The 22,256-nt window shown below is 44.7% G+C and overlaps 1 protein-coding gene across 1 annotated transcript in view; it reads left to right on the top strand.

Annotated features, from left to right (window-relative positions):
• The first annotated feature begins 6,034 nt into the window (after positions 1-6,034).
• The window catches only part of Map1b (microtubule associated protein 1B), a 94,715-nt gene continuing 78,493 nt past the window's right edge, over positions 6,035-22,256 (top strand). The window contains exons 1-2 of the mRNA XM_031360282.1: positions 6,035-6,437; positions 14,513-14,614. Coding sequence (XP_031216142.1) covers positions 6,254-6,437; positions 14,513-14,614 — 286 coding nt within the window. The 5' untranslated portion in view covers positions 6,035-6,253. The remainder of the gene's footprint in view (positions 6,438-14,512; positions 14,615-22,256) is intronic.

Here is a 22,256-nt window from a genome sequence, read left to right as displayed (position 1 = left end):
ATATGTTTACTGAAAATAAGGACCAAGATGGTCAAGATTATCGTCTCTAAGTCTTATTTTTAATTAAGTAGCGTGGGCTCCTTAGAGAGACAGATAAATCCAGGTTCTGTGGATAATACAAGATAAGGGGGGAGTATTCCATATTCTGCTGGCCAAGAAGGTGAAACAAATATCTGTAAGAATAACAGCTCTACAAAAGGTTCTAATTAATTAATTTTTTACTTACTCGCTTTACATCCTTCTCACTGTCCCCTCCCTCCCAGTCACCTCCTCTCACAATCCTCCCCACCTCCCCATCTCCTTCTCCTTTGAGCCACTGGGCCCCCCTTCAGTATTCCGCTCCCCCCCCAACCCTGGCACTTCAAGTCTCTGCAAAGCTAGGTACTTCCTTTCCTAGTGAGGCCAGACAAGGCAGCCCAGCTAGAATATATTCCACAGATAGGCAACTGCTTTTGGGGTAGTCCCCACTCCAGTTGTTTGGGACCCAATGAAGACCAAGCTGCACATATGCAACATATGTGCAAGGACATTTAGGTCCAGTTGTCTTGGGTTGGTGATTCAGTCCCTGAGAGCTCCAAGGGTCCAAGTTAGTTGACTCTGTTGGTCTTCCTGTGGAGTTTCCTATCCCCTTAGGGGCAGCAATCCTTTCTTCTATCCTTCCATAAGAGTCCCCAAGCTTCACCCTCTGTTTGGCTGTGGCATATACCTCTGTCTGAGTCAGTTAGTGGGTGGTGCCTCTCAGAGGACAACCATGTTAGACTCCTGTCTGCAAGCATAGCAGTGTATCATTAATAGTGTTGGAGATTTGGTGCTTGCAGATGGGATGGGTCTCAAGTTGGGCAGGTTATTGGTTGGTCATTCCCTGCTCCATCTCCAATTCTTGCATTTCTTGTAGACAGGATAAGTTTTGGGTCAAAAGTTTTGTGGATGGGTTGGTGTCCCTATAGCTCTACTGGGGTTCCTGCCTGACCATGGGAGGCAGCCTCCCCAGGATTCAATGGTAGATCTTAATAATAGGAAAATATCAGTCGCTTTGGAAGAATGATATAGAATGAACAATGTTGAAAATTAGTAAATAGAGTCATGTGTTTGTTCTTTGTCCTTCTTTCCTATATAAACTATATCTTAGGCTAACCAACTGACAAGGTAAGGATTCTTCTGATTAATGTCTTCTTGCTCTCAAATAAATAATAAAATATTATAACATTAGAATTTTCATATTCCTTTTTGTTTTGTTTTGTTTTCTGAGACAGAGTTTCTCTGTGCCACCCTGTCCTGGAACTCACTCTGTAGACTAGGTTGACCTCAAACTCACAGAGATCTGCCTGCCTCTACCTCCTGAGTGCTGGGACTAAAGTTGTGCACCCCCACCACCTGGCAGAGTTTTCAAATTCTTAATAGATTATGAATTAGGTAATGACCTAATGAAAATCAAAAAAGAAACCACTATCATTTATGAAATACAATTGAAAAAGACCCCAAACAACCAAATCTGGTCAGTTTTTTAATTAATTAACTGACTTAGAGACAAGTGTCTCATCTAGCTCAGGGAGGCCTCCAACTTGCTGCCTAGCTGAGGGTGACCTTGGACTTATGCTTCTCTTCCTCTTACGTTCCAAGAGCTAGGACCAAATCCAAGGGCTCACTTATGGTAGGGGAGCACTCTACTAACTAGGCCGCCTCAAGCCCTCTGATGGAGAGCTCAGATCTCCCCCAGTAAGAAACAGAAATCTCCAGAGACAGAGAAGTATTCAGTAACAAAACATTCACAAGCCCAGCAAATTTCAGACTTTGTGAAACTCTTGAAGACAAATGTTTCAACAAAACCATTATAAGCAAAGCAAGAAGAGTTGGGAAACACAGAGTAAAGATTAACAATTGGAACAGGGTGTAGTGGCAAAATCCTTTAAACACAGCACTCTGGAGGCAGATACAATCAGATCTCTGAGTTCAAGGCCAGCCCTGGTCTACAATGGTGACTTCCAGGACAGCCAGGGCTATGTAGAGAGATCCTGTCTCAAAACAGATAAACAAACACAACAAACAATTGGTTGATTAAAATTTAAATACATAGTACTTAGTTTAACCTTGACTTAAACAAGTAAAGTATTAAAAACATCATTCCTAATAATTATAATCTCACATTAACTTGCCTAATTCATACATGTTTGGAATTGTCTATACTGAATGATAACAATAAAGCATTAATTAATCTATATTGACTGCTTACTACATACATAGAAGATACTTTTAAGCATTTGTTTAAGCCTTGGGTAGGAGTGGAACCTCAACTAGCGAGAGTGCCTGCCTACCACTCACACAGCCCCAGGTTTCATCCCCAGCATGGCAACAACAAATGAGCCAAACCCCTATCTAGCCCCATGTCCAGGAGGCTGGTACTCATTGCTACTACAAACAAGAAGAAGCCAGGACAGGGAGCTTAAGAACCCTGCCCAAAGCCACACAGCTAATCTATTATGACCTCAGGGAGTAAGTGTCAGTATACTACGGGCCCCCAGTTCATCGCCAACACATCTGGATGAAGGAAACTTTTACTCCAGAACACTTTTTGTTTAAACCTATATATGGTATCTCTCCTAATGGTGAGGATGAGGGCTGCGATAATGGAGAGAAAGTGGATGGTTGAGGAGACGTCTAGAAGGTGAAAGTGAAACTTGCCAGCCTCCGTGTAGTGCTGACTGGACCAGCAGTGCTGGCTGCACCTGCAGCAGGTCCAGAGAAGGGTCCTAGACGGCTGTACGATTTCCACCTTGGGGTGTGGGATAGATGGCACTCCTGTTCAATGGAACAGACATGTGAGACCAGCTCTAGAGGGTAAAGATGATTCCAGCCTGGAGCCTATCCAGTTTGCAGAGCCTGTGGGACACTCAGGTGTACTTATAGCTGGTGATTCAGGCAGGCCACCATATGGGTGTGTTTTCTTTCTCTTTACAACTGTCTCCTTTGTCTTGGGAGTGGCAACTTCTCTAATTTAGAAGAGTGGTTGACCATGTTGGGTTTCGGGTTTTGTTTTTTCTTTTTTCTTCCAGAGGTGTTGGTGGAAGGGTCACCTGTACATTTTGCAAGGCTACTTTTACTCCCTTGTCTAAGGAAATGGGGGTTGAGGGCATCATTCAATCAGCCATGCCTTGATCGCTTAGGCTATCCCATACACGGGGTTAAGCGCTTCTGAGGTCTATGCTTTACTCCTCCCTCACACAGTCACAAAGATCCAATTCTTCCCACTTCTGCAACAAAGGGACTGAACATAAAAAAGAGCCAAGTTAGTTGCCTTCATGTAAAGTAGCCAATTGCTAGTCTGTGTTCTGCCATTGTGTCTCTGGATTGCAAAGGGTGGGTGAAGAAGAGGGTGGATCCTGGTCATGGCTTTCTTGGACAGAGTGCCACAGTGAAGAAGCTCTTTCTTCTATTGCATCTTTTAAAATTAACTAACGTGTGTGGAGGTCAGAGGACAAGTTATGGTGGTCTGTTTTCTCCTCTCATTGTGTGGGTCTTGGGATTGAACTTAGTAGGTCCACAGGCTTGGGCAGCAAGTACCTTTACCCACTGAGTCACCTCATTGCCTTCTTGCATCTTTCATCTAACAATCTACTGCAAGATATGGAACAATTCAGTTAGGTGTTAGGTTCAATACATCTCTGTTTTTTTAACCTAGATAGTACATAACTCAAGCTCAGTCTTGATCATATAGTAACAATATGTAGCAGAAATTTAATTATTATCTTATTTCCATTCTGTATATTTTCAGGGATACTTCTTACTTACTTGTAATATGGGTTCCCATGAACGCAAAAACATGGACTTTTGTCCCAGAATACATTTAACGAGGTAAAGGAACACTGATGTCAACTTGATTATTAACTTGATTGGGTTGAGAGTTGTTAGTAAAGCACAGCTCTGGGTACATCTGTTTGGGGTGTTTCCAGAGGAGATTAGCTAATGGGATAAGAATCACCCTGGATGTGGGCAGCAGCACCTCATAGGCTGGACTCAGACAGAAGAAAGGAGGAGTATCCCTGCTCCCTGGCTGCGAGGAGGTGAACAGCCCTTCCACAGCACGGTCCCTCCACCACAACGCTCTGCCCAAAGAAACGGAAGCAACAGACCATGGTCTGAAACTTAGGAAGCTGCAAGCAGAAATCAGTCATCCCACCCCAAAACAATCAGTCACAGGGATTTGTGACATAAAGCAACACAAACACCCGCATACGCATAGGAGTAACTCAGAGAAATGGAGGAACACTCACTGGATGGAGCCATTCTGATGGCTGATCTCCAGAAAAAACGTTCTTCGCCTCTTCACCTCCACCATGGGATCACCCTGCTGCCTGCCCTTTCCTAAGAATAACTGGATGTCCTATTTAAACGTGTTCAGTTGTGACCAAGTCTCTGAAGCAAGCTTATTGCAGACCCCTAGTGTCATAGGTCAGTCATTATTTTTGGTCACCACTGATCAATCAGACTAGTGTAGTCTTTGCTCATGGAGTATCATCTCTCTAGGCTTCCAGAAAGAAACGGGGCAGAAAAGCCTACAACAAGTGAATCATGGGAGTCAACACCTAAGACATGTCTTTCACCTAAGACATTGGGGTCTTGTGAAAGTCTCACAATAGGTTTTTGGTTTTGTTTTGTTTTGTTTTGTTTTTTAAACAAAGTCTTATATATCCAGGCTGATCTTGAACTCATCAGCTAAGAATGACCTTGAACTTCCAGTCCTCCTTGCCTGAACCACCTGAGTGCTGGGACTCAGTGCTTCTGGTGTTGGCATGGGCATGAAGTCTACCAGCTGAGCTACAGCTCCTCCAGTTGGTATTTTAAAACTAGTTTATACTCCAGTGTTGAAGGTATATTGACTAGATATACTGAACTATTATTTAGTATGTTATATTTAGTATAAATTAAAACTAGTATATACTCCAATATTAGTTATATTAGATGAAGATAGGCTATTTTTCCTATTCCATCTAATTCCATCTATTTTTCTCCCCTAAAATGATCCCCACTTTTTATCATGATGAGGTGTTTGCCCTCCTCTTCTGCCCTAATACAGAAATGCATTTATTAGATTTGTGAGAAATGAATGTTTAGATGGCCTTTAGAAACATTATTATGAGTTCTTCTAAATATAGGCAAAAGCAATAAAAACTCCCAAAGCTACACGTATCTTAAAAGACAACATTGTCACACAAAATAATTTTGCCTGTGTATCCCCCAAGGAACTGAAAAGCACATTATAGTCGCTGTAATCCTGCTGGGCAGAGACAGTATCTTCTCTATTCTTTGTTATGCCTGATGCTATCTGTTCAGCATATTAAGAAAAGAAATCTGTATCTAGCATAATATGTCTGCCTCTTCTCATTCATTTCCCATGAGCACCAAAGACTAGTTCTTTTTTCAGCATTTTTCCTTCCAGACTAGACTCCAAAATCTGAACAAATTAGGCTTAGGTCTTGCAAAGTCTCTTTTAAACGAAGGCGATAAATATTCCTGTTGTTAAAAAAAAAAAAAAAAAGGACAAATACGCCTTTCTATATGTACAAGGTCAAAAAGACAGGTTTGTGTTCTTGGGCGGGGTATCCTCAACCCAGCGCCCACTGTGACTGCTGCAGCTACTCAAATTCTGACTTCACGAGGATGGGACCCAGGCACAGGCCTGAAGATGTGCAAATCTGACTCAGGACATATTCCCGCTTTGAAACAGGAAGTCATCCCCACTCCCCGGTACAGCCAGGTTGATTGTTTGGGGCAAGGAAGGTATGTGTATGTATGGGTGGTGGTGCAGAAGTCCCTCGGGGCTGCAGCAGAGTTCTCTGGGTCCCCTAGAGCCTGGCTCCTGGCCCTGCCCAGACCATTGTCCACACACCTCGTCCTTCCAGCTTCCGGGCCTCCGGCGAAATGATTTGCTGCAGATGACATCAGCCCTGGGCTAAGGGCTGGAGGAGTGGAGGCAGCCACCACGAGGACGTGCCGGGTGGTCCTTTCCTCCTCCTCTTCCTCCCAGGCTCCTAGCCTAGTCTCCTTATAAACGGCACCGCCTCCTCGGCCTCTCACTCCCCGCTCCTCTCTTCCGCGCAGGGAGAGGGCGGAGGGGGAGGCGACGCGCGCCGGGAGGAGGGGGGACGCAGGGGGCGGAGCAGAGACAGCACCTTCGGAGATAATCCTTTCTCCTGCCGCAGAGCAGAGGAGCGGCGGGAGAGGAACACTTCTCCCAGGCTTTAGCAGAGCCGGCAGGATGGCGACCGTGGTGGTGGAAGCCACCGAGCCGGAGCCATCGGGCAGCATCGGCAACCCGGCGGCGTCCACCTCTCCCAGCCTGTCGCACCGCTTCTTAGACAGCAAGTTCTACTTGCTGGTGGTGGTCGGCGAGACCGTGACCGAAGAGCACCTGAGGCGTGCCATCGGCAACATCGAGCTGGGTAAGCGGTCCCGAGCCCCCACCCCCACCCCACCCCACAAGGGGCGTGAGTGGGGAGACGCGCCAGCACGACCCCACCCAGGGCGCGACGGCCACCTTGTTCTCCCGCACGCCCCGCACCCACACCTCTCCCGGCCACCTCCCACACTCCATCTGGACTCTTTTTTCTGAGCTAATTTCTAAATTATTTTATTTGAGACCCAGAGTGAGGATCGTTCTAATAGCCCTGAGGGATGGGTCACCTGGCTGGGTCCGTGGCCACCGCCGACTCGGCTACCTCCTCCCGTGCTCAGTGAAATGCAGGTGTCAGCGGAGCGGAGGCCATAATAAGACCGCAACCGCAGGCTGAGAAAGGGTGGGGGTGAGCCTAGCAAAACCTCTTTTTTCAGCTCCGCTCTCGCCCCAGCCAGACTGGGTCCCACCTCCCCTTACAGGAAAACCTGAGGTCAAAATACCATGTGCCAAGGCCCGCATGGGAATCCGTCTTTATCACAGTCACCTCGTGCTCCCCGCCCCCGACACACACACACACACACACACACACACACACACACACACACACACACACACCCTCTGAGAATGGAAAATGCCTTTTCTGACTTAAAACTTCCCGATCCTTTATTTCCTGGGAATGACTAGGCTAGACCTAGGGCCACGCCCTGTACCCCCTCCCCCCCAACCCCCGAGGATGCAGGCGTGGAACCCGTCTGCGTTCTGTTTCTAGATGAAGCTCAGCCTCGCTCCTGCCCCTGAGGTCCGGGCTGCAGCTTTCAGAAAGGACAATGGGACCCCAGGTTGCGTGGGTGGGCTTTGAAAAGTCTCAGCTTCAGGAGCCATAGCTTGAATGGAAGGAGGGGGTGGCAGGGTAGGGCCAGCTCCCGGGCTGCTGCGCGCACCAGGAACCGGCTCTGCAGTAGCGGAATAGCGGTTCCACGGGAACCCTGGGCGGGGCTGGGAGGGTCTGGGAGGGCACAGCCTTGGGCGGGCAACGATCGGCCCGCCCTTCAGCCCCACCCGGCCTGCCGCAGTGCCCGCGCTGGACAGCCTCACCTGCCCCCGCACTGCGGCGCCCCCGGCTGGCACGATGCTCGCTCTGCCCGAGCCTCGCTCTGTGGTGGAGCCTTGCGCCCACCTTTGGCTGTGAGCGGTTTTGTTGCGCTCCCCATTCCCCGGTGGGCAGCTCTAGCCTCTGCCTTATTCCGCCCCCCTCGGTATCCCTCCCTTCACTTCATCCCTGGCAGAAGTCCCGGGGTCCGGGTGCTGCTCCAGCCTGAGCGCTCTATTCTCCTGGGGTGGTGCTGAAACGTTTCTGCCAGGAGACACCGGCTGGTGGGCGTGGTGCAGTCCGCACTGCGGTCTCTACGGCAGCCCGAGGCGGACAAAGGGCGTTCACGCAGCCCTCCTTTCCTTCTCCCTATCACCTCAATGAAAGATGGATGAAATGATTTTGGTTTAGATGAATAAATAAATAAACAAAAGCTTGTCACTTGCCTCTGCATTTGGAAATGCCCACTTGTCCCCAGAACAAAAGGCTTGAGGGTGGGGACTGGAGTTGCAGACCCGGTTCTTTTGTTTAACTTTAAAGCACGGATTTTCCCTTTCAGCTTAAAAGGAAAAAAAAAAAGTGAGCAGAAAGCCTGCCGTGATTTTTCATCTTGGGGTTGAGGGGAAGATCAGAATGAGAGATTTCAGAAGTGGGATGCTTTTTCTGAACGTCTCAGTAATCCTTCATTTTCAGACTACCGGCTTTTGATCTGTTTCTCAAACTTCGTTTATTTGCACGTTTTTCTCCTTGGAAAAACTCACAAGTACTGACTTTGGGTGTGGCTATTGTGGGAATTAATGGCTAGGTGTTTTTAAATCTTTTTTTTTTTTTACTTAATATTTCTGGGAAATAATCCATTAAGAAGTGCTTTTTCATCTCCAGAATTTTCAGAATCACCCATTGTGGTGCCAGGAGAGAAATCATCACGCCCATTTTTAGAGCTTGGGGACAGACTCGAGGGAGAGGGAGGAAGAGTGAGGGACAGACTCAAGGTCACGGAGCAAAGCAGTGACAGGAGAACGGTTACCGCAGTGTCACTACTTGTGTGACCCGGTCTAGTGGGAGAGCCAGCAGGTTAACATCATAGATTCAGCAGGCAGTTTTCCGACCTTGTCTTTGGACGACAAGTCCTCTACTTGTGGGCACCTCTCCTCCAGGGAGGAGGCTCAGCCATCACCTTGCGACCACATTTATCTTCCCGCGTTGTTACTGGGTTTGATCATTCTTTAGGAGTTCCTTTCCAGGATTTATTCAAGCCTCTTTCTGTTGGAGGAGAAAATAGATTCAGTCAAGGAATTCTTTGCTGTACATCCTGGCTTTACTAGTATTTAGTCCTAAAAATCCAGATTTGTCTTCTCAACACTAAAAAGGAAGGAAGGAATGAAAGAAGGAAGGAATGAAGGAAGGAAAGAAGGGTGTTCCAGAGAGAGGAAAAAACAGAAACCATAGGGGAACAGTTCACTGAATTTTCATAAAGTGAGGACACCTGTGTTGTCCAGCAAAGAAACAGCCATTTACTAGAATCCCAGAAGTCACCCCACCCACCAACCCTAATGTTCATTTTGCAATCATCACGCTTTTCTGACTTTTAATCCCCAAATTTGGTCAGGATTTTTTCTTTTTTCTTTTTCTTTTTTCTTTTTTTCTTTTTGGCATGGATTTCTGAAATGGTTATATCGATCTCATTAAGAATCAACCAAGTGTGTGAGCAGAGCCATTTCCTCCAGGGTAGTAACAGATGTTGCTGATCCTCTAGAGAGTGCTCTCCTGGGTCCAGGCAGCTCACACTGCCCGGGTTTTCAAGGATAAGTGAAAATCCTGCTTCCCCAGCTTTTCAGACAGTCTGAGATGACTTAGCAACAGGGCGGGCAGGCTCTGTTTCCTTGGCAGGACACATTGCTGCTTCAGCTGGCAGATCCCAGCTGGGCCTCCTCCAGAGGTCACTATGGTGCCACTGCTATTGTTGCTGGTGCCTGCAGGCTGTGTTGTGTGAAGCAAGAAGAAGCTGCTCCAGGGGGCTCAAGCTCTGATTGTGAGCTCCCTGAGGGCTGGGGAAGCAGCTTCTCTCATCTGTTAGCCTTTCTTATTTCCTCTTCCTTTCCCATCCAGACTGAGGCACTGTGTAGCTGGAAACCCTGGAGTCTGGCATATTTGCCATTTGATTGATTACCCAGAGCACTCTGGAAAGGAAATAAATAAATAAATACATAAACAAACAAACAAATAAATAATCTAGACCCCTGCAGAGAGATGGTAGATGATAAAGCAAATCAACAGGCCCAAAACATCCCAGTGTGGATGCTAAGTGCTTCTTGATATCAAGGGAAAAAAAATGCTCACTCTTATTTGCTCAGCTGTGTTTGAAAAGCACAAAATCAGGGTAAATCATTTCCTCTCCAGAGCTTCCAACAATAGAGCTCACTTGCACGGGTCCAGCTACACTGATGTCGTTATATAGGACTTGATCCCAAACTATAGCACACACCACCAGCTGATTCATTTGTCCCTTCCCTAATTGTCCCCAATGTGGAGGTAGCCTGATAGCCTTATTCTTACTAAAATGAATTTGGGTATATTTTAATACCTAGGCTCTATACAACAATACTCGTCAAACTGAAATTTAAAACATGGTGCAATGAGTTTTCATCTGTTTGTGCCGTTCTCTCTAAATTAGCCAAGCCAGTCTGATGTTTTCAATTATGATTAGAAGGCAACTGTTCCTCTAGGTGACATGGGAAATAAGCAAGATGTGCTCATGAGAAGCTAGATAAGTGTAAATGTTCACTGTCTTGGGTCTTTAGGTGTGAGATAAGCTGGTTTCATTGTAATAGTCTGATGCCACTTTACTAAATATGTTCTATCCAAAGTTGTAGGCAAGAAAATGAAGAACCCAGAAAGGCTTTGTGGAATTTAATTTTCATTTTCTTCTAGCAAAGAAAAAAAAAAGTGAAAACCATATATGGTAGGAGATAAAGAGATGCTAGAATGTGTTACATTTATTCTATTCGTCTTCACACTTCCAAAGTCAGGAGGCAGATGGATTTTTGCTTGTGTTGCCTAATTGGTGTTACCACTAAGGGCTCAGTGATCCTAGCTGAAACACAAGCTAATCGGTCCTCAAATGGAAGGTCATTAAATCGATGCTTTATTGTAAATCTTCCCCAAGAGCTTGCTTTTAAAAATAATTTCTAACTTTTAGATTTAGAAATAAATACTTGTAGATAACTATTTGCTTCTATTCTGTTATCTAAGACTTAAGGTTTTTTTTTTTTTTTTTTTTTTTTTTGCCAGTGCTCTGAAATGGTGTACTGTCCATGTAAGATAACATTTGCGTTACACACGAATATGTGACGAATATGAAGTTACTGGCTTTGTAAAGAGAGAAGCAAACCAAAGGAAAGCTGGGAAATCTTTTCTCTAAAAAGCTTCTTAGCATTTTCCATTCAGCTGCTTCTCTGGTTTATGCTTCTAGCCTAGGTTCAAGTTACCGTCTAGTGTCGTTTTCCAAACAGAATCATAGGATTATAGGCTGACCATTCAGATATTTACAAGAAATACTCAGAAGCCTGCTTCTGAAAGGGAACGATTAAATTGGGCCTATTGAGGAAAATAACTTGTCAAAGGCCCAAGCAGCTGTCACGTGCATGGAACGTCTGAGCGTCAGCATGCACGGTGTGGTTCATTCATTTTCCTTTCTTTGATCTGTTGCTTCTGTTAGAAATATTCCATTTTCATCCACTAAAGGAGAGGTGCTTTTTGGTTTTATTAAGCTAAAAAGTTCCTGCAAGATCAGGGTAAGCTTTGTGAAATCCAGCCGGAAGATCCAGAATATGATGTGCATCTTCCTCACCCCGACCAGTTCTGAAATACCCTTCCCCTTTTTTTCCCTCTGTTAAAAACCACGTGCACACCTGCTTTGTGCATCGCTACCACATGGGCTGAGTGAAATGAAAAGAGAAGATGGTCTGATGCTTCCTGTCCACCTAAGATGAACACAGGATAGTGTTTGCTTCCTGCCTCCTGGGGCGGAGCCAGGATCCTGGAGCTGCCTGGAGCATTCTCTGGTGCACAATGCCCCTTGAACCTAGCCAGGCATTTGAAACACAGAGGTTCACTACCCCCAGTTGCTCCAGTTGTTAGCCCCTGGGTAATCCAGGAAGGAAGTCGTCCTCTTAGATGGCTACAAAGTCAAAGCCTCAATGAAGAGCTTGCCCTTAGAAATAGAGGATACTCATAAAGAAGGGGCGAGGAATATAATATGTTTCCCCTGCTTCAGAATCTCTTTCAGAACCTCTTAACAATACCCAGGTATCCCCTCTCTGGCTGCAGGGTACAGAGGAGAATGTGGAAAGGGCCTATCAACATGGGGGGCTCCAGCTTCAGCTCCCAGTTAGGCGTGAAGAGGAGGTATGGAAACACAGTCAAAAGCAATCAATCTTCATTGAGAATGCCCTCCTTTACTAGCAAGATCCACTGTGAGGGACCAACTCATTACTAAGTGTCTTATTTCTAAAACTGATAAGACTCCAGAGTGTTCATTCCCAACTAAAGTAACCAGGGAGCCTATATCTATAGTCTGTATTTTATAAACTGCAGTACCAATTATACATCCTTAAGAAATATTTTGACTGGAAATTGCTCTCTTAGAAAGAGAGAAACCTTGAATTCTTTTCTTTCGTTGGCAGTTTACACACCGGAAGTTATTTTTACCAACTGGTATGATTAGAAAAAAAATCAACTCAATGGATTTTTTTTTTAAGTTTAGCATTTTTCTATTGTCAAATCATAAATGCAAAAGACCTAAATGAATATAGAATGAACAATTCACCACTGGAGTCATAACAAGAGTGAAACGGCAAACATCAGCACAAGAGCAAGTGGGTGCCCAACCCCAGACAAAGCCATTCAAATAATGCAGCCATTTAGACGTTACTTAGAACAAAGATGGAAAAGTAGTATGAATTTAATTTAAATACATATGTCTCATTATTAACTTATTGACCTGGCTTGACAAGCCAGAAGACAAAATGGAGCTCTGTCAACCGTTCCAATTAAGCCACTCCGGCAGGAACTCAATGGCTTTGCGCACGAGGCTAGTATAGAGTGTATATGTTGAAGTAAAATATTCTAATGAATTCAGACCTCTCAACCTGTCAAGCTCTGTGGGGAACAAAAAGAAGCCATTTATCATTTCTCCACTAAAAAGACCCACAAACTCTCAACATGCCTTTCTTGTTAAAATTTAAATATTCCATTAGCACAAATGCAAACTGAGGCCATTTAATGTTTCCAGGGAGACTCATAAAATTTTCCCTTATAATTTAGCCTCTCCTTAGGAATGTTAACTCGTTCTTATCTGAATCTGTCCCACTATTCCTGTGAGAAATTCTCCCTGTATGGAAGGGGAATATGGCTGTTAAGAAGATCCCTCTGGTGGAAAAGGTCTTTGTCCACCAATCTAGAAGCTCAGGCAGGCATCAGAGTTACAATTTCAAGGCCGTCTGAACTAGTTAGAGCAAGTTCTAGACTGGTTTGGCTATGTAGTAAAATAAAAATGAGAGATAAAAAAGAGAGAAAATGAATTTAAAGATATCTTTTCATGTAAGGTGGAACTGAGCTCTACAATCTTTTAAAGATCTATATCTATTATATCTTTAATCAAGATATTACATATAATCAAGATATATGTTGTACATATTTAATATATGTATAGTGAACATGATTATCCCTAAGTTAGGAACATAATGGTGGTAAATGGAGGCATACATTAAGGATTTAGGGGTGGGTTTCATGCACTGCCTTGTAAACCCTCTAAGGTGATGGCAAAAATACTAACCAATGAATCAGTTGATCATTGGCCTTTTAGTTGCAGATAGATATACACCTAAGGGCTTAAGCCTCTCTCATAGGAGTTTGATAATAAATATTTGTTGGCTCAAAAATTGGTTTCTGGCAGTTGAGAATGTTTCACACCAGTAAACAACCCTGGTGCTGTGTACTGGCTGCATCATGCACAGTCTGTTGGGGAAAGTCTAAGCACATACACATGGACACACATACACATGAACACACACACACACATACATACCTACATACATACACAGAGAGAGATGTTCTCTAGGCTTCTGCAGTTTACAGCTTTCGTGGCTTCTGTCCAGGGTTCTGTCCTGATGTTCTCTGTGTTCCCTATGAGACATCTCCTTTGGGCTGAAGAGGGAGAGAGAGGAGTACAGAAGAGACTGAGGAGGTATGGCCAGGACTGGAAACCACAATCATTCTGATTCTTCACTGTGGGTTACTCTGGCTCTTGATTGATCCTTCCAGGCTAATGCAAGGAAGTTCATGCCCACTCCCAAATTAGCAGAGTTTTACCAAGTATAAAAAGTTCTCCTAGATTTAAAAACAAAACAAAACAAAAATCAGTATTGCTCAACAATTTGTGAATGAAAAGCACTCCCTGACCAGCTCACTAAATAAAGTAAATGACTGATAGGACTCCTACTTCAAACCTTGAGTTCCACCTGCTTATCAAAGATCACACAATTTGGGATTGATATGGAGGAGGTGGGGATTAAGAAACCAAGGTCAAAAAATGAGTAAACAGAAGAAATCACACACTCTCACTGCAAGAGCATCCTTTGGAAAACAGAGACCCAGGCTTGAATGGCAGCTGCCATCCCACCTGCATCTGACACTGGCCACTTAGTGGAGTCTGAAGAAGCTGGTGGTGTTGCCTTCTGTGCCTCCCTGCCTGCCTGCAGTCTGCCATTTCCTAATAACTGTTTGCTTTCCAGCCCCAGCCCTGCTGCATTTATGTTTTTTTGAGGGACAGAACCTCAAGCCTACAGTTAGTTCTCCCTCCCTTGTGTCCCAGGGGAGGGGCCTTCCCTTTCCCATTTGTGGGCATTCGCCGCTAGCCAAAGAACCCTCCAGAAAAAGGCCTGAGAAAAGTCCATGGGATGCTCTCCAAACCACTCTGAGATGACTCAGGGGGAAGTCTGTCTGCCAACTGTCTTCCTTTTCCTCCGCAGGGATCCGATCTTGGGACACAAACCTGATCGAGTGCAACTTGGATCAAGAACTCAAACTTTTCGTATCACGACACTCTGCAAGATTCTCTCCTGAAGTTCCAGGTGAGGCTTCTGTCCAGTGTTAGCCTAGCTCTTGACAGGATGAGGGAAGTGGACTGCTGACTGGGAAAGCTTTGTGTAGCATGGAAAGAAAAAAGAATTTCCTCTCATTGCTAGAAGGTTCTTTTGTATTTATGTCAATGACTTTAGCCGGCAGCAGCAAATTGAAAAAGTACAATTTAAGTGATCACCATGTGGATTATTTATGGTGTAGGTTCTTACGAGAGGCTTTAAGGTCCGGCTTTCTTCCCTTTGGGTTTCAGTGTACTCTGATCTCAAGGGATTACAGGCTACTTCAATATTAGTTTTACTCAAAGCTCTTGAGTACAGATAGGGTGCTCCTCCCATCCTCAACCTCCCTTCTCTAGAAAGAGAAAGGGCACATGGTGTTCCAGACACAAAAGGTGTTTTCAGCTCCTTAGTGTGGGGAAGAACCTGATGTTCCAAGCTGCTGTGAAAACAGCCTTTCTTTCAGAATAAGAGAATCAAAGGTAAGGACGCAAATATTGGCCATAGGTACAGCCGTTCCCTCTGTGAGGATGTGTACCGCCCACATCTCTGGGCTTGGGTGATGGTTTATGCAGACTCAGCTCCTCCTCCTTTCTGAGCTATGCATTTCTCCCATCTGGTCCCATTTGGGCAAAATAAGAGCAGTTTCAGGTTCCTCAGCTCTCTAAACCCAGGTGTGTCTCTCAAAAGGGTTACCGTTGAAATGATACTACATTTTATTTCTTGACTATCATTTGAATCTTATGTAAAATGAAGAGTTTCCTGGCTATATGCTTCTCCTCTCTGAGTTCCTATTGGGGATGACAGAACATTGGGCATGGAGGTTGGTCTCTCTTACATGACTAGATCATATTCCACTACCCCATGTGCTCCGAGATTCAAAGCCGCCTGTGTGGAATGTAAATGCCTTTTGGAGTCACTCTTAACTTGGCAATATATATGGCTGTGGTACCTCCCCCTGCTTTTTCCTTTTGACTTTGAGAATAGAGTAAAATCCATCCATTCCAATGACCCTCTACTGTAGCTTTCCAGCAGAGAACTGAATGTGTTAATAAAAACGTAGAGAAGATGGTGGACGAGGTGGGTGTGGCTTATTGAGCTTATCTAGGGACCATCAGCACATAATTTGCTAAAGATTAGGTACAGCTTAAGGTGTTTGCTCTGATCATCATTTTGTTTTATTTTTTCTGTCTTGCAAATCTCTGTAACCATATCACACAAGATAAGTGCCCCTTGCCAACAAGTGTGTTTGTTTCAGCAAGGAAACGCCAAGTTTCTGTCACTTCTCTGTAGGTCGTTCTGGCTTTCTGTTTTGTAAGACTTTTTTTCTTTTCTTTTATACACATATGGCTTTCATTGTATACATTCATATTTGGATTGCCTTCCTATGATGACAAATGTGTATTGCAAAATGAAAGGTTGAAAAAAAAACTGCTGAAGAATTAACTCTTTCCCGGCTAAAGGCCTAGCTTGGACTACTCGTGCAGACTAGAAAGAGAACTCTCTCTAAATCGCCGTGTTAGCCTGATGTACCCTGTCCCTTCCTCATGCGGTCACCTACTTTAAGAGTGGGTCACCTATCTAGCAATGTCAGTGCAGTGCTCAGTACTGGTTTGGGGATCGGCTTCTGGACATACAGCATCCTAAGCACCATAACCAGCTGCAGAGTGGGCTAAGGTTAGGACTATCCCTTTCCAGGCTGGCAGGACACAGCTTCCCTCTGAGCAGAGCCAACCAGGCAGTGGTGCGGAGTCATGGAGCTTTCTAACCAAGACTGTGTTACTGGCCTAAGTGTCTGACACCAGAAAATTCTTAAGTTTTAGAGATTTGGGGTTTGGGCCCTTTTGCAACTCTAACCCCTAAATCTAAAATCTTTAATCCAAAATCTAAAGCCTGTTGCTAAACAAGACCCTCAACCTGTCATCAACAAAATCACAATTCAGAGCGTGTCTTGGGTGTGCTGTGGAAAGAGGTCAAAGGGCAAGAACACAGATTGGGGTGGGTAGAGATTATAAGACCATCCTTACTTAGGAGATCTTTGGAGAAGTTTCTTGAACACACTGGAGAATGTTAGTCCAATTCTAAGTGCGTTCAAGTCCAGTGGTCTCTTCCCCACTTGCTTGAAACTCAGTTAAAGCCATATTGTGTGTCAGTGGAACCAGCTGAGTCACCCTCATTTAGAGTTTCAAGAATCTAAGTCTACTTGGAGAGAAGGAATAAAATGAGTGATGGAGTCTATAAAAACAAAAAAGGCCATTCAGTCACTTTAAAACTATTTAAATGGAAGCTAGCACAAGCCATACACTGTGAAGATGAGCTGAGTAATAGAACAGGCATGACCTTTGTCACACTTCTTTTCTTGGAAGACATAAAGTCTTGCACCCTAGGCATCAAACAGGTCCCTCCCCTCCTCGTTGGTTGGTGACTTGGTTTGGTGAGTTTACAGCTAGCAGCATTACAGTAGGATATTGGCCGTCCTTTGAGATTCTGGAGATAAGGGTTCAGATGGTAATCAGATCTGCTGTCCATTCATGTTGGTTGTTATTTTTAGGAATCAGAGGTCATATATGAAGAATTGGTGGTTGCCTTAGATTGCAAAGGGCAGACCATGTGTGTGGAGCTAACTCTCATACTAGCTTAGACTTTGTACTGAGCAGTTCACTGGGAGGTGAGTGAGGTCTCACTCAAGATCACCCTGAAAAGTCATTTGGGACCTGGTCGCCTTCTGTATGTAGGTGCGCTGACACAGTGTAAGTGCTTCAAAATGTCAGTCCAGAATCTAGAATTCCTGTAGAATGCTGACTAGATTGGTCAGTCACTGAAATCTATGCCAGTATCTCCAACCAGCTGAGCATGGACTGGCTTTGAGATCACTCAGAACACTGCTGCTGTGTACCAAGGCCATTCTCTGTGGGATTTTCTCTCACTGGAGCTTTCTGGCCTTGTCAGAGCTGGATGGATAGGCACAGTGGTCCTGAAAGAACAAACCAGTCTTTCACTCAAGAGAGGGCTCTGCAGCTGAGTCTTTGCAACATTGAGCACTGTCTTATTTGCCCTTCTATTTCTGAATTCACACACCATCATATAAAGCTTTTGTTCATGTATATGATTTTTATGCCTTAATGATGTTGGGCTTGAGTCATTGTTGCAGGTCTCCAGGAGTAAGAATCTACAAAACTTTCTACGGAAGCTCAAGTCTGCCACGATGCATAGAGTTTGACTCGCTTCCATTTCTGTCATTTGTTTCCCAGGTTTAGCTGTAGATCTTGGTGCATACAGTTACAGGGGAATTTATCTTCTGAGAACATAGGCAGTATCCCATAATTCCTTGTATTGGGGAGAAGCCTTCTCATACTAAGAAAGAAGGAGAGAGAGGAGAGAGAGAGACAGAGAGACAGAGAGACAGAGAGACAGAGAGAAACAAAGGAAAAGAACACCAGTTTCAATGGTCTCTTTTTTTCTCACTTTGTCATTTTTATCTGTTCTTTAAAATGGTTAAAAATTTTGATAACCAGTTCCTTGCCATCAGTACAGATTACAATTTACAGATTGTAATTGACAATTACAATTCAGTTACAGATACTGGAGCCAGCCCCCCACATTTGTTCTTAACCCTGCCATGGGTGTTGAATGACCTTGGATATGTACACATTTCTTGTCTCAGTTTCTTTGTTTGTGAGTCAGAGTTCTTACTTCTGCTTCATGATACTTTCGTGGAGACCCGTTGAATGAATGTGTATGAGGACATTGCCACCTACCTTTGGGGAACTAAATACAAATGAGTAGCCATCTCTCATCTTCACAAGGAAAATCTGCATGACTTGTATGTGTGGTGATTATTATTGTCTGTGGAAAATACTAAGTTCAGATAGATTGCTGGCTTCCTTCTTGTGCTAGTTTTTAATTTATATTAAAGATGACCCTCAGAAGCAGGTGCCATTGGCATTCTCAGAAGGTACATAGCTCTTCTTTTGTCTATTTTCAGCACTGCTCTCAGTTCTTTGGGCAAAATGAAGACAGTGCAAGAGTAGAGCCAGAGCAGAGGTTAGACCATTTGCAACATGGTCTTCCTTGCTGGAGAAGAGAATGGTGATGCCCTTGGCTGTCTCCCGTACTGTGTTGACCCAGTCCCTCTAAACCTCAGCCTCTCTATTCACCACTGCTTCCTCTTCTCTCTTCAACCCACCAGTGACTATAGTGTCTGCCAGTTTTAAGAGACTCACATTTCCTGTGGTTAACTTTCTTAGTCAGCTGAATAAATAGTACAACGCTGGTGTATTTACATTAGTTTTAGCACTACTCGCTAGATCACATTCACAAAAGCCTCCCTTTGTCTGTGGTTGATTTTGAAATGTGTACATGGGTGGTTCTGCTTAAGGACGCGTGCCTTTCCTGTAGAGGATGAAAGATAAACAAACCGCAGGTGAGCATCTTTAGGTCTGTGCTGAGCGACTGCTAAAAATATCCTTTCTGGAGATTGGTTTAGGCTAGAGAATTAAAGCCAATCCTTTACATTTCAGTCAGATGAGTCTTTTCCTTCCTTTCATGTTAGTGAGTCGCGGTCTCAGGTCTAACATTTGCCTGCAGAGCTGTAAGAAAAAAATTCAATTAATCCCAGCACTTGGGAGGCAGAGGGGGGTGGATTTCTGAGTTCGGGGCCAGCCTGGTCTACAGAGTGAGTTTCAGGACAGCCAGGGCTATACAGAGAAACCCTGTCTTGAAAAACCACACACACACACAAAAAAAAAATCGACCATGATCCTAGGTTCTGTTTGTCATATTTCTGTGTCTTATGACTTAGTTATATATGCTTAGGATATATCCACTGCTCTACAATGGAGAGTCATGGATGTACTTTTCAGCCTTGTTCTCAGCCTTGAAGCAATAAAGAATGACAAGCCTTATTTCCATGAAATAAGCAGCCCCACTGAGGTAAATGGTAAAGGCCCAGGAAGAATTATTTTATCACAAATCCCTATCCTCCGTCGGCCTCCTCCTCAAGCCTGCCCAGCCTGCTTGCAGGGAGGGGAGGGCAGCCTGCTTGCTATCCCTTGGTTCTATCTGCCCTTGTCCTATTGTCCCCTTCCGACTGCAGGGTCCAGATCACAGCACATAGCCTGCCATTGTCAAAACAGCCCAAAGTCACACCGTTCAGAGTCCTGTGACATCTGTTCAGAGTCCTGTGACATCTGTAGCACAAGGCTTTTGCTACCTTCCAGATTTGCATGCCTCTCAGCTTTGAAATGTCAGGGGCTCTTTACATTCACATCCTAACACACTAGGTGAGGTCCCTCCTTTGGCATAGCTGTGGCCAACAGAAAGGAAAAAAACCACCGTGTCATTGCAGTGTTCTGGTGCCTTCATCCCCCAGGGAGTTAATGACGGCTTGTTCACACCATGTAGAAATAACTCTTCATCTCACCTTTCTTTTTTTTAAAAAAAAACCTGAGTAGAAAGGATGTTTTAGTCTGCCGACAGTAATGGCTCTCAAGCCGTTCCTAATGGGCACTGTGGAACTACTCCATACCGACCAGCATAGGCAAGATCGAGGCAGCAAGTGGGCTGCCTGGTCTCAGGGACGTTGTTAGGGAATGCCAATAACCATCCATTAAGTGCAGCTAAGTGCAATCCAGAGCAGCTGCTGTCACTGCTCAGCAAGGAGACATCGCAGGCGGCCCCCATGCATTTTTTCCCTTTTCAGGGACTAAAGTGCCCATGATTTTACTCGGGGTCTAAAAACACACAGCAGTAGTGAACTGCCAGGCCCGCAGTCCCACACTGGCTTATGGCTACCTTTTGAGTCTTTGTGGTCCATGTCCGGCATTTGTGGCAATGTGCTAGACTGGCAGATGAGGGACAGATGAAACACAAACTGAAAGATTGCTTCTTGAATTTCAGGTGCATGGTATTGTGTACCTATTAATAAGCAAAGAGGTGTGAAGGGAATTGTGGGAGAAGACATGCCTGCTGTTCATAATTTAGATGGGAAAAGACATCATTCATTCCTTTAAATTACAAATTGTGTGTCTGTGTGTCTGTGTCTGCGTGTGTGTGTGTGTGTGTGTGTGTGTGTGTGTGTGTGTGTGTGTGTGTGTGTGTGAGAGAGAGAGAGAGAGAGAGAGAGAGAGAGAGAGAGAGAGAGAGAAACAGAAACAGAAACAGAAACAGAAACAGAAACAGACAGACAGACACAGAGACTGACATAGAAGAGATTTTTACTCTATTCCTAAAGGTCAGGAGTGAAATGAAAAACCTAACAAGCTCCATGTTTTGATTGTTCCAACCCATGATGACAAAGGTTGCCCAGGTACCAGCACTCCGCCCCCAACAGCAACCCAAGACTAATTAAACACTACCACGCCCGCTACCTCGCTACCATGGCAACGCTCAAGGATCTCCAAACATCATGCTCCAGGGCTCGCTGCTTTTGTTTTCTCTCTGCACCCTAAGGGTGACCGCTATTGTGTGAAGTCATATTTCCTTGGTCCTGGAGACGTGTAGGAAAAATAAGAAGTACTTCCCCCAGAGACGCACCTTAAAAATGGGCTGCGGAACCTGGGCAGCCAACACAAATAACACAAAAATAATGTGACTTCAGTAAACTCTTCCAGGACTTAGAAGTAGTGAGACAAATGCTCACAGAAAATAAGACAAGACAGTCAGTATAGGATTTCAGAGAAGTATGTGATTCAAAGCAAGCACTCACAGCCCAGAGAGTACCACAGAGTGAGTTTCAGGACAGCCAGGGCTATACAGAGAAACCCTGTCTTGAAAAACCACACACACACACAAAAAAAAAATCGACCATGATCCTAGGTTCTGTTTGTCATATTTCTGTGTCTTATGACTTAGTTATATATGCTTAGGATATATCCACTGCTCTACAATGGAGAGTCATGGATGTACTTTTCAGCCTTGTTCTCAGCCTTGAAGCAATAAAGAATGACAAGCCTTATTTCCATGAAATAAGCAGCCCCACTTAGTTTAAAAGATTCAAACTGTCGCTGCTAACCATTGCCACAGGGTTGGGAAGGACTGAGATAAAACCCAGCATCTTAAGAACTGCCCTTATTCTCACGGAGGAAAGGCCCTAAATCTGCCCTTCGCTCTTAAGCCAGTCTTTCCTTAATAGAAATGGGATCTCAGTAGTCTCTGAGAACAGCCACGGTTGAGCGTCTGGCCCAAATGCATAGATTCCTGGGGGAGCCTAGCAAGGCTAGTGTAGGATAGAGTTGCTAAGTGTTCAGCACACCACACCTGGCCCTGAGCCCCCCTGCCTCACAGTGTTGCCTTTGGGTTCCTGAAATTCAGCCCAAAATACCACATCTGGCAAAAGTAAAACAAAAACTGATAGAAAGGATCCAAGATGGGCTATGTCCTGCTGCCTAGGTGAACGATACAGATACGGTGAACGGCGCTGCAGCCACCTTGTGGAGTCTTTACAGCATTTTCAAGCTTTCCAACTGGGAGACTGTGCTTGCAGCAGACCAGTGCAAACCTTCACTGGACAGATGCAAAGGATGCCTGCTTAGATTGAGGAGTAACTGTTCTTCAACTAGAATTCCAAGTAGTTTCTCAATGCAAGGCTCAGAATGTTGGTGGTGCAGTTCAGTGGGAAAGGAGTGTGTGTGTGTGT

Source organism: Mastomys coucha, unplaced genomic scaffold (assembly GCF_008632895.1).
Source record: "Mastomys coucha isolate ucsf_1 unplaced genomic scaffold, UCSF_Mcou_1 pScaffold8, whole genome shotgun sequence".
Classification (NCBI taxonomy): Eukaryota; Metazoa; Chordata; class Mammalia; order Rodentia; family Muridae; genus Mastomys; species Mastomys coucha.
Note: the sequence above shows the minus strand (reverse complement) of the source record. Positions and strands in the feature narration are given on the sequence as shown.